Source organism: Dendrobates tinctorius, unplaced genomic scaffold, assembly GCF_039654945.1.
Source record: "Dendrobates tinctorius isolate UK_male_01 unplaced genomic scaffold, ASM3965494v1 ptg000254l, whole genome shotgun sequence".
NCBI lineage: Eukaryota > Metazoa > Chordata > Amphibia > Anura > Dendrobatidae > Dendrobates > Dendrobates tinctorius.
This window is the reverse complement of record NW_027361921.1, coordinates 11,917,501-11,938,301: the sequence shown is the minus strand read 5'-3', so window position 1 is coordinate 11,938,301 and position 20,801 is coordinate 11,917,501. Positions and strand designations below refer to the sequence as shown.

At 40.3% G+C, this 20,801-nt stretch overlaps 1 protein-coding gene across 4 annotated transcripts in view; it reads right to left on the bottom strand.

The window, feature by feature from the left end:
* Positions 1-20,801, bottom strand: part of STAT1 (signal transducer and activator of transcription 1) — a 630,302-nt gene that overhangs the window by 502,777 nt on the left and 106,724 nt on the right. For all 4 annotated transcript variants that reach the window (XM_073558164.1, XM_073558167.1, XM_073558166.1 and 1 more), the window contains exon 6: positions 18,585-18,663. In XM_073558164.1, coding sequence (XP_073414265.1) covers positions 18,585-18,663 — 79 coding nt within the window. The remainder of the gene's footprint in view (positions 1-18,584; positions 18,664-20,801) is intronic.

The window sequence follows — 20,801 nt, the reverse complement described above, 5'->3', positions numbered from 1 at the left end:
CCCTTTAGGTGCGTCACAGGAATTTTTTTGAATATTTAAAAAAAAATGAACATCTAACTTTTTTTCATAAAAAAAATACTTCAGGTTCAATTTTTTTTATTTTACCAAGGGTAACAGGAGAAATTGAACTGCAAAAGTTATTGTGCAATTTGTCCTGAGTACGCAGATACCTGATTTGTGGGGGGGAACGACTGTTTCGGCGCATGGCAGAGCTCAGAATGGAAGGAGCGCCGTTTGACTTTTTCAATGCAAAATTGGCTGGAATTCAGATCGGACGCCATGTCACGTTTGGAGAGTCCCTGATGTACCTAAACAGTGGAAACCCCCTACAAGTGACCCCATTTTGGAAACTAGACCCCCCAAGGAACTTATCTAGATATGTGGTGAGAACTTTGAACCCACAAGGGCTTTACAGAAGTTTATAACGTACAGCGGTACAATTAAAAAATCATATTTTTTCCACAAAAATGATCTTTTCACCCCAATTTTTATTTTCCCAAGGGTAACAGGACACTAAAAGTTATTGTGCAATTTGTCCTGAGTACGCTGATACCCCACATGTGGGGGTAAACCACTATTTGGGCGCATGGCAGAGCTCGGAAGGGAAGCGGCGCCATTTGACGTTTTTGGCTGGAATTGAGATCGGACACCATGTCGCGTTTGGAAAACCCCTGATGTACCAAAACAGTGGAAACCCCCCACAAATGACACCATTTTGGAAACTAGACCCCCTAAGGAACTTATCTAGATGTGTGGTGAGAACTTTGAACCCCCATGGGCTTCACAGAAGTTTATAACATAAAGCCATACAATTAAAAAATCATATTTTTTCCACAAAAATGATCTTTTCACCCTCAATTCTTATTTTTCCAAGGGTAACAGGACCCTAAAAGTTATTGTGCAATTTGTCCTGAGTACGCTGATACCCCACATGTGGGGGTAAACCACTATTTGGGCGCATGGCAGAGCTCGGAAGGGAAGCAGCGCCATTTGACGTTTTTGGCTGGAATTGAGATCGGACACCATGTCGCGTTTGGAAAACTCCTGATGTACCAAAACAGTGGAAACCCCCCACAAATGACACCATTTTGGAAACTAGACCCCCTAAGGAACTTATCTAGATGTGTGGTGAGAACTTTGAACCCCCATGGGCTTCACAGAAGTTTATAACATAAAGCCACACAATTAAAAAATCATATTTTTTCCACAAAAATGATCTTTTCACCCTCAATTCTTATTTTTCCAAGGGTAACAGGACCCTAAAAGTTATTGTGCAATTTGTCCTGAGTACGCTGATACCCCACATGTGGGGGTAAACCACTATTTGGGCGCATGGCAGAGCTCGGAAGGGAAGCAGTGCCATTTGACGTTTTTGGCTGGAATTGAGATCGGACACCATGTCGCGTTTGGAAAACTCCTGATGTACCAAAACAGTGGAACCCCCCACAAATGACACCATTTTGGAAACTAGACCCCCTAAGGAACTTATCTAGATGTGTGGTGAGCACTTTGACCCCCCCAGTGCTTCACAGAAGTTTATAACGCCCGGGAGTGAAAATAAAAAATTCGTATTTTTTCCACAAACATGATATTTTAGTCACCATTTTTTTATTTTCCCAAGGGTACCAGGAGAAATTGGACCTTAAAAGTTGTTGTCCAATTTGTCCTGAGTATGCTGATACCCCATATGTGGGAGAAAACTACTGTATGGGCACACGTCGGGGCTCGGAAGGGAAGTAGTGACGTTTTGGAATGCAGACTTTGATGGAATGGTCTGCGGGTGTCATGTTGCCTTTGGAGAGCCCCTAATGTACCTAAACAGTGGAAACCCCCCACAAATGACCCCATTTTGGAAACGAGACCCCCTAAGGAACTTATCTAGATGTGTGGTGAGCGCTTTGAACCCCCAAGGGCTTCACAGAAGTTTATAATGCCCGGGCATGAAAATAAAAAAATCGTATTTTTTCCAGAAACATGATCAATTAGTCCCCAATTTTTTCATTTTCCCAAGGGTAACAGGAGAAATTGGACCCCCAAAAGTTGTTGTCCAATTTGTCCTGAGTACGCTGACACCCCATATGTGGGAGAAAACTACTGTATGTACACACGTCGGGGCTTGGAAGGGAAGCAGTGACGTTTTGGAATGCAGACTTTGATGGAATGGTCTGCGGGTGTCATGTGCGTTTGGAGAGCCCCTGATGTACCTAAACTATTGAAACTCCCCACAAGTGACCCCATTTTGGACACTAGACCCCCCACGGAACTTATCTAATGTGTGGTGAGCACTTTGAACCCCCAAGTGCTTCACAGAAGTTTATAACACTCGGACGTGAAAATAAAAAAATCATTTTTTTTCCACAAAAATGATATTTTTGACCCAATTTTTTATTTTCCTAAGGGTAACAGGAGAAATTGGACCCCAAAAATTGTTTTGCAATTTGTCCTGAGTAGGCTGATACCCTACATGTGGGTGTAAAACACTGTTTGTGCGCATAGCAGAGCTTGGAAGGGAAGGAGCACCATTTGACTTTTTCAACTCAGAATTGGCTGGAATTGAGATCAGACGCCATGTTGCATTTGGAGAGCCCCTGATGTGCCCAAACAGTGGAAACCCCCAATTCTAACTCCAACCCAAACCCCAACACGCCCCTAACCCTAGCCCTAACCCTAGCCCTACCCCAACACACCCCTAGCCCTAACCCTAATGGAAAAATGGAAATAAATACATTTTTTTTATTTTATTATTTTTCCCTAACTAAGGGGGTGATAACGGGGGGTTTGATTTACTATTTATGGCGGTTTTTATGTTTGGCGGCTGTCGCACGCTAAAAGACGCTTTTTATTGTAAAAATAGTTTTTGCATCACCACATATTGAGAGCTATAATTTTTCCGTATTTTGACCCACCGAGTCATGTGAGGTCTTATTTTTTGCGGGACGAGTTGACGTTTTTATTCGTACCATTTTCGGGCACGTGAAATTTTTTGATCGCTTTTTATTCCGATTTTTGGGACGCAGAATGAACAAAAACCAGCGTTTCATGAATTTCTTTTGGGGGGGGTGCGTTTACACCGTTCCACGTGCGGTAAAATTGATAAAGCGGTTTTATTCTTCGGGTCAGTACGGTTACAGCGATACCTCATTTAGGTCTTTTTTTATGTTTTTGTCGGTTTTATGCAATGAAAACTATTTTATATAAAAAATAATTATTTTTGCATCGCTTTATTCAGCGAGCTATAACTTTTTTATTTTTTCGGCGGCTCGTTTTTTGCGGGACAAGATGACGTTTTCAGCGGTACCATGGATATTTATATGCGTCTTTTTGATCGCGCGTTATTACACTTTTTGTTTGGCGGTATGATAATAAATCATTATTTTTTGCTTCGTTTTTTATTTTTATTTTTTAAGGGGTTCGCTAAAGGGGTTAACTAATGGGACAGTTTTATAGGGCGGGTCGTTACGGACGCGGCGATACCTAATATGTGTACTTTTACTGTTTTTTTTTATTATTATTTCCAAAAAATGGATTTATTGGGGGAATATTTTTTTTTTTTTCTAATATATTTGGCGATTTTTTTTTAAATTATTTTTACACTTTTTTATTTTTTTTTTTACTTTATTAAATAGTCCCAGGTGGGACATCACTGTCCTGTGACAGATCGCTGTCAGCGATCTGACACAGGCACTGCAGAAGGCTTCCTCATGCCTGCGCTTTGCTGCCGTGGGGGGCTCAGGGAAGCACGGAGGGAGCACCCTCCCTGCCGATGCTTCCCTTTAACCCCCGGTACACCGCGATCGTGTTTGATCGCGGTGTGCAAGGGGTTAACGTGTCGGGGGCGGTCCGTGACCACCCCTGACACATTGTGCCGGGTGTCAGCTGTGATAATCAGCTGACACCCGGCCGCGATCAGCGGCGCTCACCACGTGGGCGCCGCTGATCGCGCCGACGTACTATCCCGTCCATGGGCATAGGAGCCCAGGTCCCATGGACGGGATAGTACGTCGGATGGCAGAAAGGGGTTAACCTTTATAACTTCCCAACAAAAAAAAGTGTTTCCAAAATTGTGCTGATGTAAAGTAGACATGTGGAAAATGTTATTTATTAACTATTTTTTGTGACATATTTCTCTGTTTTAAGGGCATAAAAACTCAAAGTTTGTAAATTGCAAAATCTTCCAATTTTTCACCAACTTTACGGTGTTTTTTTTTTGTTTTGTTTTTTTACACAAAATAAACGCAAGATAGAAAGAAAATTTTTTACCACTAACATGAAGCACGATTTCTCACAAAAAACAATCTCAGAATCGCAGAGCTCCGTTGATTCCAGAGTTATAACCTCAAAGGGACATTGGTCAAAATTGTAATAACTGGCCCGGTCAATAACATGCAAACCACCCTCGGGGGTAAAGGGGTTAATGTTTTCTGATGGGGCCATGCATACCAGGATAAGGATGGGGGACAATGTATACCAGGAATGGGATGGGACCAATCATACCAGGGTAAGGATGGGGCCACGCATAGCAGGATAGGGATGGGGTCATGTATACTAGGACGAGATGGGGCACCCTGCATACCAGAATAGGGATGAGGGCCATCATTCCTGCCATGATAGGGAGGAAGTGGACCATTACTTCCAGGATAGGGATGAGGGAGATCATTCCTACCTGGATAGGGATAAGGGGAACATGCATACCAGGATGGGGATAAGGGAGCCATGCATACCAGAGTAGGGATGAGGGGGGGGGTCATGCATACCAGGATAGGGATGAGGGGGCCATATATACCAGGATAGGGGATATTAAGTACAGAATTGACCACATTTTTTTGCTTCAATTTTTTTTCCTAATTTCTTCATTTAAAACCTAGGTGTGTCTTCTGGTCTGTTGAGTCTCATAGTCAGAAAAATACGGTAAACTGATAATTGTAGATTAATGAATAATTGTTATTTACCTTTTATATAAGCTCCTACAGTTTATTGTACTGTTACCTTTCCAAGACAAGGATGCATGGTCACTGAACAATGATGTTTGTTAATATGTTGATTACACATTGTCCAGGCCAGCTAATTTGTTGACATGCATACATTGGAGGATAAACTATAAATAATCAAACAATGCGGGTTAACCTCAACACTTCTTCCCTTTGACCTTTGGTTAATGACTTGAAGGACAACAGTTATGAACTATAAAAAGGTGATAGGCCTCTGTAACAAGATATCCAAACATTCAAGAGATTCAAAGAGCCAGAGACTCTTTACAAAACTACAGCCAGGAACACTCTACAAGACAGCTGGCCGAACAACATGGCTCCATCACGAGGGACAGGATGTCAGCTTAAGGGACCACGGACAGAGCAGGAAGAACACAGATTTGCTCCACTGACCATCACTGAACCCTGAGAGATGTATTTAAGAATCCAGGTTGGGACAATCAGGTCACCTGGCTACATACTGTATCTCACTGCTTTTGGTAAGCTTTCTAAGCTTGTCGTTACCTCCTCTCTGTGGGTGCCCGCCAAAAGAAGGGAGCCACTGGTGAGGGTAATTGGCCCAGGAAGCGGCTTTAATCCCGGCAAGTAAGTGGAAGGGCAAGTCTGTAATTTGCACCATCTTGGGTATTTGTTGGTGGTTCAATAAATTATTGCCACACTGTTTTACCCTCACCCTGCGCTGTCTGAGTAGTATTATGTCCACGGTAAAAGGAGAGTGGGGTTCAGTGGGATGATCCCTAGTCCATTCGGTCTCGAATCACTGGATTGGAGCACCCACTGACCCCTGTGTTTCCACACACATCCATGTCTGTCATTACAAAATGGTTTGCTTTGTCTCCCAGAAATCTCATGAGCACAGAGCAGATGTCAAGACATGGGCCGTTACACAAGGACAGACAAACAGGACCATAGAAGTATCTGTTCTTTTCTGTGAATAGGAACAGGAGAAGAGATGTCAGAGAACTACAAATTGCCCTTTACTGGACTACTGGTGGGCATGTTTCAGAACCAACCTATCAGAAAACTCCATGATGATGGCAAGAGGCACAATCTTGTAGTGGGACCTGTACTCAGCAAGTTACAGCCCCACACCATGATGTTCCTACTTCCAAACTTCGCTGTTGGTAAGCTATTTTGAGGGGTGATATGCAGTGCCTTCTGGCCTCCAAACATGGCATCCAAAGAGTTCAATTTTCATCTCATCTGACCAGTCTATATTCTCCCAGTATTTCACTGGCTCTAAATGTTGTTGAGCAAAAATGTAAACGTGTTTGCACATGCTTTTTTTTTTTAGCAATGGTGAGCCTGTATACAGGCAATAGAGATGGAGTGCAATGAATACATCAAAATTAGTCCACACAATATACCAACTGGCACTTCAGAGCAAGAATCAACAAAACAAATTCGGACTTATATCATACTTTTTAGCCGAAGAAAAGACCCAGAAAAAATTAAAACAAATATTTTTATTAACATATAATTAAAATCCAATTAAAAAGCAACAAAATGCCAAGTAGGAGGATATATAAATGTCATTCCAATAATAAAGATAGAATTATAATGATATGAAGAGAGAAGGAAGATCCGGCACTGGAGACTTAATAAAATCCACGATAAGTTTTATTCACATAATTTCATGATAAAACCATAAAGGGGAAAACAGACCCCCCACGCCTGACGCGTTTCGAACCTTACACCAGGTTCTTCCTCAGAGACATGAAACAAAACAGTTCACAAAATGATTATAAACATTCCTAATCAGCAGAGGGACTCCACACATGTGTATAATCAAAGAGGCAGACAACTAAGCCCTCAAATCACTGGTGGAGTCACTCCCTTGCAAGAAGAAAGAAAAAAAAAAGGAAAAGACCAATACAACAATGGACAAGACATAGAATAAATAAAAACATGTGCAATACACACGTATAAATGCATAAATACATAGCAACTATCAAATGACAAACAGAAAAAAAAAAAAAAAAAAAACCCAAAAAAACCCCCCCCCCCCAAAAAAAAAAAAAACAGCAAAAATCTCAGCACTCAATAGAAATACATAAGATCATTTCTATAATTTAGACCTTGCGGATATCGTGCATCAAGCGCAAGTATCCAGAAGGCTTCCCGACAGTGTAGTAAATGTTCCCAGTCACCCCCTCTGGGGGGTTTCAATACCCGTTCTATTCCCTTAACTTTAAGACTGCATAAATTACCCTTGTGTATTTCAAGGAAATGTTTGGACAAGCCAGACACATTCCTACGACTGGACATAGACTCTGGATTAGAAGCGGTGATCTCTTCAGGCTGCGTGTAGTACAGCCAATGTAATATAAACTGCACAATGTGCACTCTGCCATATACACTAAGTGTGTGGTGTTACAATTCATGTAGGTTTTAATTTTGTAGGTTTGTTGTGTACTAAAATTAACAAATCTATCTGTAATATCCATATAGCGGCACAAACCACACAATTTTTCACCACACTTATAATTGCCCAAGTAATTTAACCACGTAGGTTTAGTGCAATCAGACAAATACAATGAGGGGGACAAAAAATGACTCAAATTTTTAGCTCTCTTTGCAACACACCTATGTCCACCAGCCAATATCTGCGATAAGACTGGATCTTGATGCAGTAAGGGAAGATGTTTATTTATGATTTTAATAACGAACTGAAAGTGGTAGAAAAAGTGGGAATATTTTTATTTTGATTAGTGTGTACCATGTCATTCTGCAATAAACTACTCCTAGTTTTGTTATCCACTTTCTTAATAGCCCTGTTTAACATCCAGTTCTTATAACCCCTTTTTGATAGCCTGGTGCAAATTTTTCGACGCTCGGACTCATAAAGAGCGTCATTAGAGCATGATCTTTTGGCACGGATTAATTCACCCAACGGTAAATTTCGTATCACATGTGGCGAGTGACAACTATCCGCATGCAATTTGGCATTACCACTGGTATCTTTTCTATATAGGGAAGTATTTATATTCCCCGTTTTGACATCTCCCATAATTTTAACATCCAGATATGTGGCACAAATGCCATGTATTTCGTGGGTGAATTTAATATTCAAAGAATTAGTCCCAATATACTCAAAAAACTTAAGCATGCCAGGAGAGGGAGATACATCACAACGATCAAACCACAATAGGATCACGTCATCAATGTATCTCCCCCACCACAATACATTGTCTAAATAGGGATTATCCATAGTATATATATATTTGTTCTCCCAAAAGGACATATATAAGTTGGCCAGAGTAGGAGAGAATTTTGACCCCATCGGGCAGCCACACACCTGAAGATAGTACTTAGTGTCAAATTTGAAAAAATTGGTGTTCAAAAGATGTTGTAACGCCATAATGATAAATTTTTTAAGATCAGAACTGAAATTACTTTCTTCAGTCAAAATGGTGGAAACAGCAGATAATGCCAAATCATGAGGTATACATGAATATAGAGCAACAACATCACATGTTATCCATGTGTGGTGAGGCCCCCATGCAACCTCCTGAAGTGCCTGCAGAAGCTGTTTGGTGTCTCTAATGTGACCTGGTGTTTTCAAAACCAAAGGTTGTAATTTTCTGTCTATCCACTCGGAGAGTTTTTCATTAACCCCTCCAATACCGGCCACTATGGGCCTGAAAGGTGGAGGAAACACGCCTTTATGAATTTTGGGTAAGGCGTGAAATACAGGACACACTGGTTTATCCACATATAAAAAATCAGCCATGCGCTTGTCCAATACTCCCAAAGCAAGACCCTCCTGCAAAATCACAGATAAACCCTGCTGAATACAGCTTGTAGGATCATTGTTGAGAGGATGATATGTATTAATATCAGATAACATGGATAAAATTTCATTGCGATACAGTAGTGAGTCTAGAATCACCACTGACCCCCCTTTGTCTGATTGGCGGACTACTATATGTTGGTTCTTACTTAGTAAATGAAGCGCATGCTGCTCAATTGCAGATAAATTCATACAAGACTGCACATCTGAATCCAACAGAGATTTAACATCACGTTCTATTGCCCTCTGGAAAGTATCCATAATGGGCACTCTAGATATCAGGGGATAAAAAGTGGGGTTAGATATCTGTACATTTGTGTCACATTGTACTGCTGTATGTTGATTTGTGTTCTCCAAACTAGACAACATGTCAAACAAAATTTGATCTCTAACAGGAGCAGCAAGTGGCAACAAATCAACATTGTTTGAACTCAAGGATGATATATCAGAAAATTGATTACCAATACCTGAATCAGGAGTAAAGAAATGTCTCTTAACTGTTAATAATCGCACGAATCGATTGACATCACATAATGTTTGAAACAAATCCCCTCTACATGTAGGAACAAAGGAAAGTCCTCTCTTCAAAACGCTCAGCTGAGCTTCACTCAGTATGGTAGCTGAAATGTTTATAACTGTAAACTCATCAGACGCAGCAATGTTACCGTTTATTTCCTCCAATGATTCACATTCCGCAGACGATATTGATGCTTTCTTCTTACGTCGACGTCCACCTCGCCTTGTTTTCTCTGATCGTTTTTTGCATGTGATGTTAAAGGTAACACCCGATTAGAGTCCATTGAACCCTCAGAAGTAGTAGGTGAGTTAAATGACTGTTCACATGAGGAAAAACTGACGTTGTTACTACGGAATGATCGATTCCTCTTGAGAATAGATCTAGGCTTATACGGAGTGAATTGTTTCCAAGCATAAACCATATTAGAGTCATAGTCCCTGCGATCACGCAGGAACTTATTTTTCTTGGACTTGGTAATGCCGCTTTCCAAATTATCAATATTAGCATGTAATCGTTCATAGCTCTTAGAAAATGTCATATGATCAGAAAATACATCCAACTTAGACTCCAAATCTTTGATGGAAGCTTCAATGTTGGTCAATTTGACAGATTCTTCCTCCACAATAAGAGACATTAGTTTCAAAGAGCATTCACTCAAAATATCATTCCACTTCTGTAGAAAGGTATCATTATAAATCACAGTCGGTACCTTTTTTAATCTCAAACCTCGCGGTATCATCTTATGACTAACGTATTTCTCAAGAGTCACTGAGTCCCACCAGGTTTTAAGGTGAGAAGTCATCTTTCTCTCCAACTCAGAGAAAAGTGAATGCATGTCCATACTAATCTTATCCTCATTATCAGAGGAAATGCCAAATAATTCATCAGCTTTTTTTCTTCTTAACAAGCAAGTTGCTGTAATATTTTTAGTCCCGGCTTGCATGTTAACAAATGTGCGGCTTGATGGGAGCACAGTTAGTCAGTATATTTAGAAAATTAGGAAGGGGAAAGGGAAATTTGTGCTCACCAAAATAGTCCTGTAAGCCGGTCGTGCCTAGGGATCAAATGGCTGACCACCATGTGTTGCAAACATGAAGAGAGAAGGAAGATCCGGCACTGGAGACTTAATAAAATCCACGATAAGTTTTATTCACATAATTTCATGATAAAACCATAAAGGGGAAAACAGACCCCCCCACGCCTGACGCGTTTCGAACCCATTAGTATGGACATGCATTCACTTTTCTCTGAGTTGGATAGAAAGATGACTTCTCACCTTAAAACCTGGTGGGACTCAATGACTCTTGAGAAATACGTTAGTCATAAGATGATACCGCGAGGTTTGAGATTAAAAAAGGTACCGACTGTGATTTATAATGATACCTTTCTACAGAAGTGGAATGATATTTTGAGTGAATGCTCTTTGAAACTAATGTCTCTTATTGTGGAGGAAGAATCTGTCAAATTGACCAACATTGAAGCTTCCATCAAAGATTTGGAGTCTAAGTTGGATGTATTTTCTGATCATATGACATTTTCTAAGAGCTATGAACGATTACATGCTAATATTGATAATTTGGAAAGCGGCATTACCAAGTCCAAGAAAAATAAGTTCCTGCGTGATCGCAGGGACTATGACTCTAATATGGTTTATGCTTGGAAACAATTCACTCCGTATAAGCCTAGATCTATTCTCAAGAGGAATCAATCATTCCGTAGTAACAACGTCAGTTTTTCCTCATGTGAACCGTCTTTTAATTCACCTACTACTTCTGAGGGTTCAATGGACTCTAATCGGGTGTTACCTTTAACATCACATGCAAAAAACGATCAAAGAAAACAAGGCGAGGTGGACGTCGACGTAAGAAGAAAGCATCAATATGGTCTGCGGAATGTGAATCATTGGAGGAAATAAACGGTAACATTGCTGCGTCTGATGAGTTTACAGTTATAAACATTTCAGCTACCATACTGAGTGAAGCTCAGCTGAGCGTTTTGAAGAGAGGACTTTCCTTTGTTCCTACATGTAGAGGGGATTTGTTTCAAACATTATGTGATGTCAATCGATTCGTGCGATTATTAACAGTTAAGAGACATTTCTTTACTCCTGATTCTGGTATTGGTAATCAATTTTCTGATATATCATCCTTGAGTTCAAACAATGTTGATTTGTTGCCACTTGCTGCTCCTGTTAGAGATCAAATTTTGTTTGACATGTTGTCTAGTTTGGAGAACACAAATCAACATACAGCAGTACAATGTGACACAAATGTACAGATATCTAACCCCACTTTTTATCCCCTGATATCTAGAGTGCCCATTATGGATACTTTCCAGAGGGCAATAGAACGTGATGTTAAATCTCTGTTGGATTCAGATGTGCAGTCTTGTATGAATTTATCTGCAATTGAGCAGCATGCGCTTCATTTACTAAGTAAGAACCAACATATAGTAGTCCGCCAATCAGACAAAGGGGGGTCAGTGGTGATTCTAGACTCACTACTATATCGCAATGAAATTGTATCCATGTTATCTGATATTAATACATATCATCCTCTCAACAATGATCCTACAAGCTGTATTCAGCAGGGTTTATCTGTGATTTTGCAGGAGGGTCTTGCTTTGGGAGTATTGGACAAGCGCATGGCTGATTTTTTATATGTGGATAAACCAGTGTGTCCTGTATTTCACGCCTTACCCAAAATTCATGAAGGCGAGTTTCCTCCACCTTTCAGGCCCATAGTGGCCGGTATTGGAGGGGTTAATGAAAAACTCTCCGAGTGGATAGACAGAAAATTACAACCTTTGGTTTTGAAAACACCAGGTCACATTAGAGACACCAAACAGCTTCTGCAGGCACTTCAGGAGGTTGCATGGGGGCCTCACCACACATGGATAACATGTGATGTTGTTGCTCTATATTCATGTATACCTCATGATTTGGCATTATCTGCTGTTTCCACCATTTTGACTGAAGAAAGTAATTTCAGTTCTGATCTTAAAAAATTTATCATTATGGCGTTACAACATCTTTTGAACACCAATTTTTTCAAATTTGACACTAAGTACTATCTTCAGGTGTGTGGCTGCCCGATGGGGTCAAAATTCTCTCCTATACTGGCCAACTTATATATGTCCTTTTGGGAGAACAAATATATATATATACTATGGATAATCCCTATTTAGACAATGTATTGTGGTGGGGGAGATACATTGATGACGTGATCCTATTGTGGTTTGATCGTTGTGATGTATCTCCCTCTCCTGGCATGCTTAAGTTTTTTGAGTATATTGGGACTAATTCTTTGAATATTAAATTCACCCACGAAATACATGGCATTTGTGCCACATATCTGGATGTTAAAATTATGGGAGATGTCAAAACGGGGAATATAAATACTTCCCTATATAGAAAAGATACCAGTGGTAATGCCATATTGCATGCGGATAGTTGTCACCCGCCACATGTGATACGAAATTTACCGTTGGGTGAATTAATCCGTGCCAAAAGATCATGCTCTAATGACGCTCTTTATGAATCCGAGCGTCGTAAAATTTGCACCAGGCTATCAAAAAGGGGTTATAAGAACTGGATGTTAAACAGGGCTATTAAGAAAGTGGATTACAAAACTAGGAGTAGTTTATTGCAGAATGACATGGTACACACTAATCAAAATAAAAATATTCCCACTTTTTCTACCGCTTTCAGTTCAGATTACAAGGGTGTTATTAAAATCATAAATAAACATCTTCCCTTACTGCATCAAGATCCAGTCTTATCGCAGATATTGGCTGGTGGACATAGGTGTGTTCCAAAGAGAGCTAAAAATTTGAGTCATTTTTTGTCCCCCTCATTGTATTTGTCTGATTGCACTAAACCTACGTGGTTAAATTACTTGGGCAATTATAAGTGTGGTGAAAAATTGTGTGGTTTGTGCCGCTATATGGATATTACAGATAGATTTGTTAATTTTAGTACACAACAAACCTACAAAATTAAAACCTACATGAATTGTAACACCACACACTTAGTGTATATGGCAGAGTGCACATTGTGCAGTTTATATTACATTGGCTGTACTACACGCAGCCTGAAGAGATCACCGCTTCTAATCCAGAGTCTATGTCCAGTCGTAGGAATGTGTCTGGCTTGTCCAAACATTTCCTTGAAATACACAAGGGTAATTTATGCAGTCTTAAAGTTAAGGGAATAGAACGGGTATTGAAACCCCCCAGAAGGGGTGACTGGGAACATTTACTACACTGTCGGGAAGCCTTCTGGATACTTGCGCTTGATGCACGATATCCGCAAGGTCTAAATTATAGAAATGATCTTATGTATTTCTATTGAGTGCTGAGATTTTTGCTGTTTTTTATTTTTTTTTTTTTTGGGGGGGGGGGTTCTTTTTTTTGGGGGGGGGGTTCTTTTTTTGGGGGGGGGGGTTTCTGTTTGTCATTTGATAGTTGCTATGTATTTATGCATTTATACGTGTGTATTGCACATGTTTTTATTTATTCTATGTCTTGTCCATTGTTGTATTGGTCTTTTCCTTTTTTTTTTTTTTTTTCTTTCTTCTTGCAAGGGAGTGACTCCACCAGTGATTTGAGGGCTTAGTTGTCTGCCTCTTTGATTATACACATGTGTGGAGTCCCTCTGCTGATTAGGAATGTTTATAATCATTTTGTGAACTGTTTTGTTTCATGTCTCTGAGGAAGAACCTGGTGTAAGGTTCGAAACGCGTCAGGCGTGGGGGGTCTGTTTTCCCCTTTATGGTTTTATCATGAAATTATGTGAATAAAACTTATCGTGGATTTTATTAAGTCTCCAGTGCCGGATCTTCCTTCTCTCTTCATGTTTGCAACACATGGTGGTCAGCCATTTGATCCCTAGGCACGACCGGCTTACAGGACTATTTTGGTGAGCACAAATTTCCCTTTCCCCTTCCTAATTTTCAGAATTATAATGATGCCCCTAAGGCAAATTTATTACCTATAATCAGGGCATCAGTAATGCGGGATGGCGTGATCTCCTCCACCCCAACGCGCGTTTTGCAATAGCTTCTGACACGTCCCCGGAAGAAGCTATTGCGAAACACGCATTGTGGCGGAGGAGGTCACGCCATCCAGCATTACTGATGTCCCGACTATAAGTAATTGCACTTAGGCTAGTTTGAGACTAGCGTTCTCGGGCGCAGGGCAGGGCCGCCGCTTAGCTCCGCCCCTGGCCGCGCCCCCTCCGGTCAGCTCCTCCTAGGATCGCATGACGCTGCATGCGATCAGCGTACCCTATATTTAGCATTGGGTACGCTGACCGTGCATTGGCATGATTTTGCCGGCGCTTGCGCCCTTTTGGCGCTGCGCCGAGCGCACAAAATCGCACCGTGTTGCATTTTTGTGAAGCGCTCGAGTAGCGCGAAACGGCCGTTGTCAGCCTTTCTTGCACTCCTTATGTCACTCCCCCGACTTGACATGTTCATGATATGTCAATAAATCAGTGAAACTTTCATCTCGATGAGTGCGACCTCTTCTCTTTGCATGGATTTAAACTAGCCTTAGTTACTATTCTTTTAGCTATCCTATTTTTTTGTAGTCTCTTCAGGATTAATTTCTATGTTGATGTGGGCATATGTTATATGGTGATATACGAAACTTTAGGCATAATACAATTGAACCTTATTTATTGTGATGTATTTTTATACTATTTATAATGAATATTTATATTGGATGATTGTTTTTTTGTGCCAGTAATTTTGATATTTGAGGGATAAGCCTATTTATTTTTTGCTATTTGGCAATAAATTTGCCTTAGGGGCATCATTACAATTCCATCTTTATTATTGGAACGATGTTTAAATATCCTCCTACTGGGCATTTTGTTGTTTTTTAATTGGATTTTAATTATATGTTAATAAAAATATTTGTTTTAATTTTTTCTGGGTCTCTTCTTCAGCTAAAAAGTATTATATAAGTCCGAATTTGTTTTGTTGATTACGGAGATTGAGTGCATTTCTTAGGCTATGTGCACACGTGTGGAATTCCCGTGGAAATTTCCGCGGGAATTCCGGAATTCCATTCCACGGGAAATATGCGAGAAATCCGCATTTTAAATTCCCGACTATTTCCTGCGGAAAACCTAGCATTTTGCAAGCATAATTTGTAGCTTGCAGAATGCTAGCGTTTTCCAAGCGATCTGTAGCATCGCTTGGAAAACTGATTGACAGGTTGGTCACACTTGTCAAAGATAGTGTTTGATGAGTGTGACCAACTTTTTACTATTGAGGCTGCCTATGCAGCATCAGTAGTAAAAAGATCTAAAGTTTAAAGTAATAAAAAAAATAAAAAATCGTGTTTTTCTCACCTTCCGGCGTCCCACGCAGCATTCCCGATCCTCGCGATGCTCCCGGCAAGTCCCGTTCCCTGGGATGCCTTGCGACAATGACCTTTGACGTCGCAGTCTCGCGAGACCGCTACGGTGTTGCGACACCGTGACATCAAAGGTCAATGTTGTAAGGCATCGCTGGGAACGGGACTTGCCGGGAGCATCGCTGAGGCCTGGTGACGCTGTGTGAGGGACGCTGGAAGGGGAGAATATGACGATTTTTTATTTTAATTCTATTTTTAACAGGGATATGGTACTGAGAGCCTGGAGGAGAATCTCCTCTCCTCCAGACCGTGGGTACCATCCACAAATGTTCCGCTTACTTTTCACATGGTGTGCACAGCCACATGCGGAAAGTAAGCAGAACAATGCATTCCTATGTGTGCGGATTTTCCCGCAATTCCGCAAAAAGAATGACCATGCTGCGTATTTTTCCGTGATGCAATTCTGCCTCGGAAAAATTCGCAGCATTAGCACAGCATGTGCAGAATGCCATAGGATTGCATGGGATGCTTTTTTTTGGGCGTTTTCACGGCAAAATCGAGTGTTTAAAAACACTGTGAAAACGCAAAAAAAAAGCTACGTGTGAACACAGCCTTATTGTTTTCTTTGAAAAAATTGTATCTGCTGATTAAAGATCTTTCTGTAATAGCTGGTCCTTGGCTCTTGGGCAACTCATCTGATAATTATTTTCACTCCTCTATCTGAAAATCGAGCAGCAACTGGTCATGGCTGATTTATGGTGAAATTATGTTCATTCCACTATGGCCCCAACAGCAGTCACTGGAACGTTCAGCAGTTTAGAAATTCTTCTGTAACAAATGCAATCAGTATGTTTTGCAAAAATAAGCTTGCGAAGGTCTTGAGACAGCACACTGGTTTTACCCATCATGAGATGTTTCTTGTGGAGCATACTGGTGATGAGACAACTTTTTACAGGTCATCAGTTGAACCAGCTGATATTTTTGAACAAGTGGCAGGATTGATTTCTAATTTCTGATATATTTCAGCCAGTGTCATGACTTTCTGTACCGTTTTCTTCATTTGTTCAATTTTTTTACCAGTGTTATTTCTCATTATTATACATAACTTAATTTATGGACATATATTGATTTTTTTCTTGCCTGTGTGGATTGGATGGGTTGTTACACACAACTGGTGAGAATTTCATGTCCATAGCACCATTAGAAATATATTTACTTAGAAAATATATATATACATTTACATACACACACATATACAGTGCCTACAAGTAGTATTCAACCCCCTGCAGATTTAGCAGGTTTGATAAGATGCAAATAAGTTAGAGCCTTTAAACTTCACACAAGAGCAGGATTTATTAACAGATGCATAAATCTTACAAACCAAAAAGTTATGTTGCTCAGTTAAATTTTAATAAATTTTAAACATAAAAGAGTGGGTCAATTATTATTCAACCCCTAGGTTTAATATTTTGTGGAATAACCCTTGTTTGCAATTACAGCTAATAATCGTCTTTTATAAGACCTGATCAGGCCGGCACAGGTCTCTGGAGTTATCTTGGCCCACTCCTCCTTGCAGATCTTCTCCAAGTTATCTAGGTTCTTTGGGTGTCTCATGTGGACTTTAATCTTGAGCTCCTTCCACAAGTTTTCAATTGGGTTAAGGTCAGGAGACTGACTAGGCCACTCCAACACCTTGATTTTTTGCCTCTTGAACCAGGCCTTGGTTTTCTTGGCTGTGTGCTTTAGGTCGTTGTCTTGTTGGAAGATGAAATGACGACCCATCTTAAGATCCTTGATGGAGGAGCGGAGGTTCTTGGCCAAAATCTCCAGGTAGGCCGTGCTATCCATCTTCCCATGGATGCGGACCAGATGGCCAGGCCCCTTGGCTGAGAAACAGCCCCACAGCATGATGCTGCCACCACCATGCTTGACTGTAGGGATGGTATTCTTTTGGTCGTATGCAGTGCCATCCAGCCTCCAAACGTCACGTGTGTGGTTGGCACCAAAGATCTCGATCTTGGTCTCATCAGACCAGAGAACCTTGAACCAGTCTGTCTCTGAGTCCTCCAAGTGATCATGAGCAAACTGTAGACAAGCCTTGACATGACGCTTTGAAAGTAAAGGTACCTTACGGGCTTGTCTGGAACGGAGACCATTGCGGTGGAGTACGTTACTTATGGTATTGACTGAAACCAATGTCCCCACTGCCATGAGATCTTCCCGGAGCACCTTCCTTGTTGTCCTTGGGTTAGCCTTGACTCTTCGGACAAGCCTGGCCTCGGCACGGGAGGAAACTTTCAAAGGCTGTCCAGGCCGTGGAAGGCTAACAGTAGTTCCATAAGCCTACCACTTCCGGATGATGCTCCCAACAGTGGAGACAGGTAGGCCCAACTCCTTGGAAAGGGATTTGTACCCCTTGCCAGCCTTGTGACCCTCCACGATCTTGTCTCTGATGGCCTTGGAATGCTCCTTTGTCTTTCCCATGTTGACCATGTATGAGTGCTGTTCACAAGTTTGGGGAGGGTCTTAAATAGTCAGAAAAGGCTGGAAAAAGAGATAATGAATCCAAACATGTGAAGCTCATTGTTCTTTGTGCCTGAAATACTTCTTAATACTTTAGGGGAACCAAACAGAATTCTGGTGGTTTGAGGGGTTGAATAATAAATGACCCTCTGAATAAACTTTTCACAATTTAAAAAAAAATTAAACAAAGAAATAACATTCTTTTTTGCTGCAGTGCATTTCACACTTCCAGGCTGATCTACAGTCCAAATGTCACAATGCCAAGTTAATTCCGAATGTGTAAACCTGCTAAATCTGCAGGGGGTTGAATACTACTTGTAGGCACTGTACATACACCACTGATAAGCCTAACAAAATTAAACATTATGCGCTATGTACACAAAAAAGTCACATCTCCTACCTCTGCTTTGTACAGTTTTACATTTAAAGTCATATTCATCTTGTAAATCCTCCAAGTTCTTCACATCTTGCTCTACCTCCTATGGGGAAAAAAGTAAAAATTCACAAAGGGCCATACAGATTTGATAAAACAAAATAAGATTTATAATTCCAACACAGACTCTATCTGATCTTTTTGAGAATAATGCAAATTAATCATGCAATATACCTGAAAAAAATCCAATTCAGAAGGTAAACCACTAACTGTTAAAAAAGGAGGCTACATTGCTAATGCAGGTATCCAATGTGCACTGGAAGATAAATATTTCAGATTGTAAGAAAACTGGATAACATGTGCATTAACCCCCTTTTCAGCCTGTTCCATACTTGTGGGTTTGAACTCTACTGTATAGATTGCTCAATCCCTGCTATTTTTCCCAGGTTGTTCCTCATTTTGTTTTTTTCTTGATTTGCTAATTTTTTATTTTTTGATATTTTTTTGAGATCATTTGCACTTTATTGTGCTCACAGCATATCTATAATTTTTCATCATTTGGCTCAATATGTGGGTCATCTATACATATATATTTTTTGTGTGATCAAGATATAAAAAATGTTCAACCAGCACTACTAAGATTTAGGAATTAGATTTTTGACTGGGATTATGTATGTTTAACCCTATGAATTTATGTATGAATTGTTGAATATTATATCGATTTTCTTACCATTGCTACTTGGCTGCTAGGAACATTTATTATTAAGTTATTTATATTTCTTGGATCATATTGGGCAGTCCATTGTTTGGATGCTTTTTAAGTGTTTTTAACTTTTTGCTTTGCTCTCTAAATAAAATTTTATTACTATATGGTGATCCCTTATCTGTGTGCATATATTCTTTTTGTATGTCATGTGCATTAACCCCTTTATAACATCCACAGTACATGTACGACGTGAATATCGCGTGGGCTCACTCCAAGCACTGGCGAGATAAATAGAAGGTTTCAGCGCTATATTAGAGCTGACACCCTGGGGCAACTCCCAAGATCGGTGCTCTCTGGCATTTAACCCCTTTGACTTCAATAGTGCACGTGACATCGATCTGCATTGCAGAGGCAAGGAGCTAAATCTTTGCTCTGATCGGCACAATCGCGTTGTGTCAATTGTGTCCATGGTGAATCCGGGGCGAAAAATCGCCTTGGGGTCACCCAGGTACGGGGGAAGAGGGGATTGTAAATTCCTGCTTAGTACAAAAGAAAAACTACTAGGAATGGGGTATATAAATAAAAGGCAGGCTCAGTAATAAAAATAAATGAAATAAAAAAACGGCAAATTCATCACTAAAATAGCCTTGATTAATAATGGCATAAAATGGAACAACATCAGAAAAAATACATATGTGCAGAAATAAAATACAATTTAAAGGCACACAAACTGCTAATATATAAAATATAAAATGAAGCACCACCAATAGACTACATGGCCAGATAGCCCTATATAAAATAGATTAAAGTCATGGTGGCACATATACTGTAAATTATAATATATAAGGCATATAATTCAGACCAGGTAAATAACAAAAAGTGACCAAATAAATAATTTAATAGATTAGTAATAGGATATCACTCCATATGAATAGCATATAATTGGTGCCAAAACAAAGGTACAGCAGAGGATAAGTGGCGTAGACCTAAAATAATGAACTACCCACTAATCCTGAAATAGTGCTAAAAAAATCACAAATACCTGCCGTGAATAACAGAAGTGATGTGCCACAAACACGCCCCGATGCGCATTTCACAAATATATATCCTTCGACAGGGAGTGATACGAAACTGGAGTATGAGGTATATATAGCATAAATCATCTGGGGCGAGCGTGACATGGCGCATGCGCCGCCTGAACAAGCCGGAAGACACAGCGCGACAAGCGTCATGTGACCAAACACTGCCGGGTCAGAGGACCCTGCGTGCCGGACACAGACGCCCTCACGCTGCATTCTCCCGGAACACAAGCCGCACATGCGCACCCACTCGGTACCAGAACATAATAAATAAAATAATAAACCCTACATGTATTATTGTATTTGCATAAAATGGACACAAGGATATGGTGACAAGGGCATGTACCATAAGGACAAATTAGATGTAATATAAATCAATATAACCTCAAACAGAAATGGTGTTTGCATTCACGTGGACGCAATATATTAATTACAGTAAAAAGGACCATAATAAAAGGT